The sequence below is a fragment of the Benincasa hispida genome, chromosome 10, assembly GCF_027475165.1.
Source record: "Benincasa hispida cultivar pf3 chromosome 10, pf3_genome.v1.1, whole genome shotgun sequence".
Classification (NCBI taxonomy): domain Eukaryota; kingdom Viridiplantae; phylum Streptophyta; class Magnoliopsida; order Cucurbitales; family Cucurbitaceae; genus Benincasa; species Benincasa hispida.
The window spans coordinates 22,024,582-22,036,433 of record NC_143487.1 but is presented as its reverse complement, the minus strand read 5'-3'; the positions used below and the strand labels follow the sequence as shown (position 1 = coordinate 22,036,433).

General features: G+C 34.4%; 1 protein-coding gene across 1 annotated transcript; it reads left to right on the top strand.

The window, feature by feature from the left end:
* The first annotated feature begins 5,686 nt into the window (after positions 1–5,686).
* LOC150033190 (uncharacterized) lies at positions 5,687–6,058 on the top strand. Its single transcript, XM_090306313.1, has one exon. It carries the CDS (start codon positions 5,687–5,689, stop codon positions 6,056–6,058), a length of 372 nt encoding a protein of 123 aa, XP_090162439.1.
* Positions 6,059–11,852: the final 5,794 nt, after the last annotated feature.

Here is an 11,852-nt window from a genome sequence, read left to right as displayed (position 1 = left end):
GAATTACAGACTCGATAATGATTATTAATGCCCAAAAATGCAGGGGCCTTTACATACGACCCAAAAAGTAAAAGAATTAAATCAAATCGAGGCTAACATCCACGAAAACATCCATTAATCCGCACATCCACAGCAATTTAACGATTAAACAGAGCAGATATGCACCCACCAAGAATGTATATGCAAGTCGTTGCAATAATGAAATTGGAATATCAGAACCTGGCTCTGATACCAATTGAAGGAACTCTTAACAAAGAGCATCCACGAGCGCGTTCGGATCTTTCCGATTTCATTGTGACCAAAATACAACACATACATTCTAACAGACAGTTATGCAAATTCACACCAATTAAAGGCATGCTTCGAACAATAAAATATAAAGGAAGGAGTTCTCATACCAGTTGAAGACCCTCTTTAAGCTTTCAAACCCTTACGAAGCGGAAGAACCTCCACTCGCACTCTATCGCCCAGCAAACCAATAGGATACAGCAACACGATCGTCTACACGAATGAAAGAAACACGAACAGTCATGAACAAGTGAACACAACAGGGACGACACCACCAAATGGAGCCCTTAGTATTCTTAGAGTGAGAATCCAAAGTGTGGTCTTTGGTGAATTTAGAAGAGTTTGGAGAAAGAACAAATCGTGTAGATGATAAGCAAGTGGGAGAGAAAAGGAGCTATTGTATAGCTATGTGTTTATCGTTTAGAAGAAGTTACACGATCTTGTAGGTTTTACTAAACGATCGTTTAGTAAATGATGGACGATCGTTTAGAAAATGCAGCACACTATGTGATCGTTTAGGAAAGCTAAGCGATCGTTAGGAACTAGCATGCGATCGTTTAGGCACTGGGGTGCGATCGTTTAGGCGATGACAACTATCATATAAGCTCTCAAACTATGCGATCGTAATGTTTTCACACCGATTATCGATTTTTTCAAACTTTTGCAAAATGAAACAAATTTTCATTTTATTCATCGGTTACAATAACCGACTTCAGATTCTCCCACTAACACACGTCCGAGAGAAGTTTTAGGCCAATTATCATATAATTAACCAATTAAATAATTAATGAATATAATCATATTATATTTTGAATATTCTTACCCTATAGTTTGATATCACATATCTACTATAGTAATTTCTTCTTTACTTGATATAAATCATATTTATATCTAATTTCCTCCAAAATAATGTCTCTCACACATTTAGTCAATTATATCATACATAATTAACTAGTCCAATTATATCATATATAATCGAACTCCCTCTTGTCAATTTGAACATTTCAAATTAACCCAAACACTGATTCTCGACTTTATCCAAGCTACCCAGGGGACCTAATGGACCTATGGCTCGAAGCTCCAACGGTACGTGAATAGCTGACTAAACTCTTTAGCTACGAGATCCACCATCCGTTAACTATCAGGCATTTCACTAAAGACCAACAGCTGAACTATTCTTACCACAGATATATTTTTGTGTCCATTGGATATAACCAATTATGAGTACGATGATCCTTCATAGATGCTCGTAAGTACAGCTGGGCCAATTTATCGTTTTTTCCCTGGAGTTGCATTTCACTCCGTAAGTACCATTGATTCCTCTAATGAACAATACAACATAGTCCAACTATGTGTGAACACCTCTCAGGCCAAGAGAATGTGTGTGGCGCCACATCGTTCAAGTCTTGGAATCGGCCCTTAAGGGAGCTATCTATCTACTTACCCTTGCATCGGGGAAGGAGTGAATTCCATCTTGTGTAGCTGAGTTTCCACCTCCCAAATCAGACGAATCCCCAAAATGATAGGTTTGAATCGGTGACCTGGCCACTCACACCCATACAAATCAAAGGACCACCCTTAAAGGCAAGAGTTCCCAACTCACTCAGGATTGAGGTCATGTTACCTATAATCATCCTAGTGAAATGAAGCCTATGTCATGAACGATGTTATATAACGAGACGTTAACACTTCGTGGTCAGGTCTTATACAAACTCTTTGTATAGGACGCCCCCGCTCGCATGTCCGCAAAACGAATGATTAGGATCAGACCATCTGTGACAAGTCACAACACTTGTGACAATTCCACAAAGTGGGCTGCATCCGTAACATTACCAGGATAAGGTTTCCTTCCTATATCCATATACTACAGACCATTTTGGTTATCAGTCAAGACATGATCCACTTGTATGTCACCACATACATGCTTAAGTTACATACAGTTAGCAGGGATTTTATGTTTATTGGAATGTGGTAAAGCAAATAAAACATACAACTGAGCAAAAAACAAGATGTGAAGTAAATATCATATATTATATAACACAAGTGTTCGTACAAACTGTTTACATACCACAAGACACAAGACTTTAGGGCATCAACCCCAACACATAGTTGTATTCCCCTCACTGTATATATATTATGTCCACATGATTTAACCATAATTAGTAAGTCGACCCTTCATAGGTTATTCGTAATAATGGTTGGGTTTAATGTATGTTTTACCCCCAAGATTACGTCTTGTTCCTTAAGTTCCTACTGATCCTCTAATAAAAATTAGTTTCGATCCAGTCACTAAACCAAATTCCTCTCAGCCTAGTGAGAGGGTGGGGCCCCTTGTTCAAGACCTGGATTCAGTACTTAAGAGAACACCTTTCTCCTATCCCTAAGTTGGGTAGGCGTGAATTCCGTCTTACATCCTATGTCCCCAACTATTTAGCCGGTCTTATCCCTGAAATTGGAGGATTATTGAGCCGGCGTTGTTGAGCCAACCCTCACCTATGCAAATCTAAAGATAATCCTAAATAAATAGGAGTTCATAGTTAGCTCAGGATTAAGATCGAGTTACATAGGTCATCTAAATGAAATAGTCAATCTTATACAGTAAACACCGTTATAAAGTAAAAGTGACTTATTTCTTGGTTCAATCTTATGCAAACTCATTGCATAGGATGCCCCCACTCCTCATGTCAATACATGAATGAATCTGGATCACTTTGTTTGTAGTATCTTTACAATAACTTGTAACAACTACAGAGTAGGCCGCATCCAATAATGTTACCATAATAAGGTACCCAACCTTAACCATGTATTATAGATCGTTTTGGCTATTTATTCAAACTTGATCCATCTCTATGTCTCTACATAAAGTTCAAGTATTCATATAATAGTCATGGATCTTAGTTTATTGGATTTAGACTTTTATGTATGCAATTTATAGAATCAATAATAAGTTTATTGACTATAGAATATGTTTATTTTTTACAAACTGCGAGTTTTAGGACATAAAACCCAACAGGTTTCACTTACGGTGGTGTCCCTTGTTCATCGAAGAAACATCGTGAGAAGACAGAGTGGAAAACGTGAAGAGTTCGAGATTCAATAAAGGTTTGTTGCTTTGTCCCTTTGTTTCTTCTTTTAACGCATGCTTCTTATAATGTTGACCCATTATTATTTATGTTTGCTTTGCTATTTTTTTCCCTTAAAAACTGAAAAACAAAATACAAGGCGATCTCACGCTTCCGCAGGAACTCAATTTCCTTCAATTGGTATCAGAGCCAATTCTTGCAATTTTATTTTTTGGTGTTTAGAAAAAAAATAGAGAACATGGTGGGTGCTTTTGTGCACTGTTTTCATGAGATGAGTACTGTAAATTTCATTTATGTATTTTTGGCTTAATAGATGTTTTTGGTATTTGGCATATAAACTTACTTACTTGATTTGATCATGTAAGGACTCGTTGTTTTTTGGCATTTTACTGTAAATCAAGTCTGTAAGTCCATGTCATTTGTGGCAAAAGTTTCTATGAAAATAACCCATGAAAACAAAGGCGAAACAAGAAAAAACAGAGAGAAACTATGTAGTGCATTTCGGTTTTTCAGGGACAGCTTTTACAAATTTGTCGATATCTAAAGTTCTAACTGTTGGATCTTGCTGAAATTTGGTCAGTATTTTCAGGACACCTAGGGTCTCATTTTGAACGGTTGGATCATCATGAGATCTGTTTTATTCGTCATCGCTGCCAAACATAAATAGTTTTCATTTTTGTTTTTCTATTTTGTTTTAGAATTTTCTAAAGTCTAGGGTTTTAGATTTTATTTTTTTATAATTAAACAAGTATAACTCGATTATATTAATTTAATTATTTTATTAGGATGCCAAATATCAATCTGTTAGTGCCTTTTATATAATTGAATGTGCATGATGTATGTTTATATTATATGATTTATATGTTGCATATTGTATGTCATATAGATTTAAAATCCCACATTAAGATAAACATGTTTCATGCATCCTTTTAATATAAGTGTTATATTATGGTTGTATGATTAATTAAGCATGCCCATGCATCATACTAGAATATAATTGTTATATAGTCTAATAGCATGTGAATTGATTTCATTAGTGACAAGATAATTGTTATATTGTTTGACAAAAATGAAAGTGAACTTTGCATTAAGCATGACATTATTTAGATTAATATAAATGTTATATTTAATCAATGTAACAAAATGCAAATTTATAGATTTTATTTGTTCATTACTTTATAATGGTTATAAGTATAATGAAATTAGAATTACATTCTATAATCAAGAGTTGCATGCAAACATAGGTCCAAATTAATTTTAAATGGTTTAAAATTAACTCATCTAGACTTATGTTAAGCGCATTTTTAATGAGATTAGAAATAGGCTAATTTTTTAATTCGTTTTAATATGATTAAAATGAACTCCATTAAAAGATTAAATTTATAAAATAATTGCTCATAAGGGACCTTTGTCTTAGGAATGTTTTGTCTAGGAGGGGATATTTAAGTTGACGAAAATGGAATACCTCCACCTGGGAACCGACTTGGAAGGTGAATTGGGCAAATATTTTATAAGCATACAATAAGTGGTTGATTATATTAAAGAGTTTAGTAAATGAAATCACATATTGTTAAAATAACCAATATAAGTGTTATATTAAGCAAATTAACAAGGACTTGAAATGTCATTTCCATGTTTGGCCTTGTGGCGCTCTAGGAGCATCCCTTTTAAGAAGGTGTTTGCATAGAAAGGGACATATCAAACTCCAAAAATAGATAAGAATGTTATAATCAATTACACAAATTATGTTCTTCCCTGAGGCAGATTAGTTGAGGCAGGGTTATAGGGTTGAAAATGAAGGGTTATACTTACAAGAAAGCGTTAAGGCAGTTAATTATTTCTGGACCAAATCAATGATAACCAAATATTATAGGAATAAGAGTTATTTTGGTGTAATGTTTGATTGAGAATGTCTCAATTCAGTTCACTCTAAAGTGGCACTATTCTACCTCACTGAAGTATCATTGTAAAATAAAGTAATGTTGGGTTCATTTGGATAAAAATGATTTTTTGCATAAGTGTCTAAAATAAGTGATTTGTTTTGTATTAGAAAATATGACTAATGCAATAATCTCCTTGCTAGGAACCACCAAATTAACTAATGATAACTATGCACAATGGAAAAATATAACCAATACGGTTTTGGTGATTGATGACCTGAAATCGTCCTGTTGGAGAAATATCCTCCAACTCCTAGACCTACCGCCTCATGAACTATTCATGAGGTATATGACAGGTGGACCAAGGCCAATGAAAAGGCCAAAGTCTACGTTCTGGCTAGCTTATCTGAAGTATTGACCAAGAAGCATAAAGTCATGGTCTCTACTTTAGAGATCATGGAGTCGCTACGGGGGATGTTTGGCCAACCGGCCACTCATCTCAGGCATGATACTTTAAAGTCCATTTTTAATGCATGTATGCCAGAAGAAGCGTATGTTAAGGAGCATGTCCAGGACATGATGGTCCACTTCAACGTAGCAAAAATTAATGGCATTGTCATAGATGAAGCCATTCAAGTTAGCTTTATACTTGAGACTCTTCCAAAGAGTTATCTCCAGTTTCGAAAGAATGCGGTTATGAATAAGATTCAGTACAACCTTACCACTCTTCTAAACAAGCTACAGACTTATGAGTCCCTGATGAAAGTTGAGGAAAATGCCAACAACGTAAACGTTGCCACTTCCTAGGAAAATTTCCACAAAGGTTCAACCTCTGGGACCAAGTCAATGCCTTCTTTCTTATCCATCAAGAAGTGGAAGAAGAAAAAGGGTGGTAAAGGAAAGAATAAAGCAAATCCACTTGTTGCCACCAAGAAACGGAAAAAGGTCAAAGGAGCAAAAGCAAATTGTTTCCACTGCAACCAGGATGGGAATTGGAAACGGAATTGCCCAGTTTATTTGGCCAAGAAGAAGAAAGACAAAGAAGGTAAATATGAGCTACTTGTTCTTGGAATGTACTTAGTGGAACATGATAGCAGTACTTGGATACTGTTGGGTTTTATGTCCTAAAACTCGTTGATTGTAAACAATAGAACTTATTCTGAAAATTCAATAAATTTGTTATTGAATATATGAATTTCTTATTTCGTTTTACAAATAAATCCAATAATCTAAAAGATCCATGACTATTACATGAGTACTTGAACTTTATATGGAGACATAAAATTGGATCAGGTCCGAGTAAATAGTCAAAATGGTCTATAGTATATGAATAAGGTTGAGTGCCTTATTCTGGTAACACTATCGGATGCGGCCCACTCTCTAGTTGTTACAAGAAGTTGTAAACTGCTATAGACGAAATGATCCTAATTCGTGCATGTAATGACATCCGGAGTGGAGGCGTCCTGTGCAAAGAGTTTGTGCAAGATCAGACCATGAAATAAGTTACTCTTACTTTATAACAGTGTTACTGTTAAAGACTAACTATTTCACAATAATGGCCTAGGTAACTTAACCTGAATCCTGAGCTAACTATGAATTCATGTTTATTCGAGATTATCTTTAGATCTGCATGAGTGAGGGTTGGCACAATAGTGCCGGCTCAATAAGCCTCCCATTTCAGGGGTAAGACCGAGTAGATAGCTGGGGACATAGGGTGCAAGATGGAATTCACTTCTACCCCTTTTTAGGGATAGTAGAGAGGTTGTTCCTTTAAGTGCTAACTTCGGGTCTTGAATAAGGGGTTCTACCCTCTCATTAGCCCGAGAGGGACTTGGTTTGATGATCAGATCATAAACCAATTGTTCATTAAAGGATCAATGGGATTTAAGGAACAAGAGGTAATCTCAGGGGTAAAACAGTCATTTGATCCAACTGTTATTACGAATAACCTATGAAAGGTTAACTTACTAATCATTGTTATATCAAGTGGACACAATATATCTACAGTGAGGGAAGTGCAACTCTAGGCTTTAATGGATGACCCAGTAATTAACGAATGGGGGTTAATTCGGTGTAAAGGGTTTAGCTTATTAATCTCGGATCATTGGAGCCCATGATCTATAGGTCTACTAGGTCCCCCTACAAGCTCACAAACGGATTAGCCTTAGAGTAGCGTGATAAGTTGATTTGAAACGTTCAAATTAGAATTAAGGGAATTAGTAATTATATGTGATATAATTACACGTTTAATTTTGGAATTAAACAAAATTGGAGAATCAATTAATATTTAAATATGATTTAAATATTAAAGTCATGAATAGGGATTCATGAATGTGGAATAGGTGTTAAATTAATTTAATATTGGATATTAAATTAATTAAATTATTTAATTAATTATTAATTATTAATTTTATTAGAAAGAATTAATTTTGTAAAATTAATAAAATTTTAATTTTAATTATTAGAAATAAAACTGAAAAAGAATTTATATTTTGAAAATCAAAATTGAAAAGAAAATTTGAAGAAAACTGGAAAATTGGAAAAATCCAAACACTAACATTCCAAGTAGCTCACTCATAATTCGACCATTCTTCAACTCAAAGTTTCAAACTAGGAGGTGTAATCCATGCATGGTTTCTCTTTGCATGAATTTCATGCAATATATACTTCATTTCTGAGTAGAAATAAGCCATGCAAACTTAGAAATTAGGCTGAGATTTGAAGTTGGAAGAAGTGTTCTTCCAAGTGAAAAACCAGAAACCTCCTCTCCATTTTTCTCTCAATTCACACTTGTTTTGAGTTCCATAACTCAATATAAGGCACCAAGAGAATAATAGGGAAGACCTTGTGGTGTCTCACATCTAAAGGAAGAGAGAGTTGCAACTGGAATTCAAGATTCAAGTAGATCTTCAAAGGTTAGTATGAAACCCTCTTTTTAATTTATGAGCATGTTGAATTTGAAGTCAAAATTAATGAATTAGAATGCTTAATGATCTTATTTTCTTCTGTTGCATGTTTCTTAGGTCTAACAGATACTTGATTCATGAGCCACTAACCATGTTTGCACTTCTTTATAGGAAAGTAGTTCCTGGAGGCAGCTCGAGGCTGGGAAGATGACTCTCAAGATAGGAACGGACGAGGTCATCTCAGCTGTAGTAGTAGGGAGCATTAAGTTACTTTTTTATTCTAAATTCATATTGTTGGACAGTATGTATTTTGTTCCAAACTTTGAAAGGAACTTGATTTTAATATCTTGTTTGCTAAAACATTCTTATAATATGTAGTTTATTCGTGATAAAGCATTTGTCTCAAAAAATGATGTTGAAATATGTTCAGCAACAAATGAAAGTAACTTATACATACCAAGGCCGTTAGTATCTAAAATTCTATATAATGTTGAAATGTTCAACACTGTAACTAACCAAAACAAAATAAGGAAAGTTTCTCCAAAAGAAAACGCTCATCTTTGGCATCTAAGACTAGTTTACATTAATCTCAATAGGATTGAAAGATTGGTTAAGAATGGACTTCTAAATGAGTTAGAAGAAAATTCTTTACCAGTATGTGAGTCTTGTCTCGAAGGAAAAATGACAAAACAACCTTTTACTAAAAAAGATTATAGAGCCAAAGTACCCTTGGAGCTTATACCTTCAAACCTTTGTGGTCTGATGAATGTCAAAGCAATGGGAGGTTTTGAATATTTTGTCACTTTCACTGACGATTATTCTAGATATGGGTACATTTACTTAATGCAACATAAATTTGATACACTTGAAAAGTTCAAGGAGTATAAGGTTAAGGTTGAGAATTTGTTAGATAAAAGGATAAAAACACTTTGATCATATCGAAATGGAGAGTACATGGATGTAGGACTCTAGAACTATATGATAAAACATGGAATCACATGTCAACTCTCAGTATCTAGTACACCTCAAAGAATGGTGCATCAAAAAGGAGAAACAAAACCTTGTTAAACATGGCTCGTTCCATGATGAGTTACTTTTTTCTTCCCATCTCGTGTTGGATTATGCAGTAGAGACTGTAGCATACCTTTTGAACCAAGTTCCATCAAAGAATATTTCTAAAACATCTTTTGAGTTATGGAAGGGTCGTAAAAGTAGTTTAGGGCATCTCAAAATTTGGGAGGCATCCACCACACATGCTTGTGGCAATCCCAAAGAAATTGGAACAGCATTCAAAATTATGCCTATTTGTAGGCTATTCCATGGAAACGAGAGGTGATCTATTTTTCAATCCAAAAGAGAATAAGGTATTTATATTGACATGACTTTTTTGGAGGAAGACCACATTAGAAAGCATGAATCACGGAGTATGATTGTATTGAATGGACTCACCAAAGACACTACTAAAACTTCAATCGGAGTTGTTGAAGAAGAAAACAATTCAACAAGAGTTGTTGATATTTCTTCATCAAGTCAAACACATCCTACTCAAGAGTTGAGGGAGCCTCGACGTAGAATATACTGTGTTTTAGAAATATATTGACAAATGCTTGTCAAATATTCGATGAAAAATTCCAAGAAAGGTTTATTACCGTTTAGGCATGGAATTATTCTATCCAAGGAATAATGTCCTAAGACACCTCAAGAGGTTGATGAGATGAGACAGATTCCTTATGCATCTATGGTAGGTAGTCTTATGTATGTCATGCTATGTACTAGGCCTGATATCTGCCATACAATGAGAGTGGTCAATAGATATCAGTTCAATCCAAGACTAGATCATTGGACAGAAGTTAAAGTTATTCTCAAGCATCTTCGGAGAATGAGAAATTATATGATTGTTAACGGTGCTAAGGATTTGATCCTTATGATACACTGACTCTAATTTATAGAATGATAAGGATTCCAAGAAATCTACATCAAGATCAGTGTTCACTGTGAATGGGGGAGCTATAGTATGGTGTAGCATCAAGCAAGGATGCATTGTAGATTCCACGATGGAGGTAGAATATGTAGCTGCTAAGGAAGTTATATGGCTCAAACATTTTCTGAAAAATTTGGAATTCATTCCAAACTTGACATTGCCCATCACCCTTTACTGTGATAACAGTGGTGCAGTGGCGAACTCAAAGGAGCCTCGTAATCTCAAACGAGGAAAGCACATTAAGTGCTAGTATCATCTCATTAGGGAAATGGTGCAACGAGGAGATGTGACTATCACACAGATTTCCTTGGAGCACAACATTACTGATCCATTTATAAAGGCTCTCACGGCTAAAGTTTTTTTGAGTCATCTAGAGAACATGGGTCTACGAGATATGGGTCAACTAATCTAGGGCAAGTGGAAAATGTGTTGGGTATATTGTATGCCCTAGTTTGTTGTATTATTTGATACTGCACATCCCACTTATGGTATTTGACATTGTATACTCCACTCATTGCATAGTATTTGATACTGTACATTCTACTTGCTTTAGGACAAGTGGGAGATTGTTGAAGTTGATGTCTTAAATCTCATATGTCTTATGTTTTGTAAATACAAATCACATATCTAATAAAATAAGAGGTACTTTATTGACATTTAGACTATATTAATTCAATACAATAAACTAAGATCCAAGGTTATTTTATGAAACTTAAACATGTATGTGGAGACATACAGGTGGATCATATTTAAGTGACAACCTAAATGGTCTGTAGTAGATTGGTAAAGTTGGATACCTTATCCTAGTGACACAATGAATACGATCCGCTTTGTAGATGTTTCAATTGTTTAAAGTGCTACAAATGAGTAGATCCTAGTTGTTCATGTGTAGACATGCGAGCCGGGGTATTCTATACAAAGAGTTTGTATAAAACCGAACCACAAAATGAATAGTCCTCTATATAACACCGTTATTAAAAGAGACTCACATTTCACTAGGATGACCATAGTGGAGAGATGAAAGCCCTATCATAGCGGAAAGCACAAAATCAAAACTCATTATTAATTTGGGTTATTGAAATACTCGTACACTGAGCAATTCAGAAATAATACAAAGACCAAAGAAAAACAAAAATAACTTATTTTAAAATCAGAATCTAGGTTAAGCATGCTTAAAATTCACAGAAAAAGAATAGAAAACCTTTACCTTTGTAGAATAAGTGAGAATTCAGTTCTCCAATTGCGATATTAGAACACCATCAAAAAAGCAAGCTTCCTATCCTCTGAGAAACCTTTGGTAATTTTTAGTTTGTGGGAACCAATTGAATTGGGGAAAAAAAGGGGAGAATGAGGAAATTTCGAGAGAAGTAAAAGGTCCAAAACTGTTCTATACACGATTTTTCTCTTTTTCCTCTGTGATCAAAACCAATTTGTTGATTAATTGAGATAGAGATGGAGAGAAACATGGAACCACTTATGTTTTTAGATAACTCGCCTATGTGAGATTTATCTAATTAACTTAATTAATTAAATTAATCATTAATTAAATCTAATTTAATTAATTAATTATTAATTATTAATTCATTTGATTTAATAATGATTTCATTTAAATCATATTAAATGAAACTTCTCTCACATAATCTATAGTTTTAATTCAATTAATTTAATTAAATTAAATTTAATTAAATAATTACTTAATTCTCCAATTAAATTA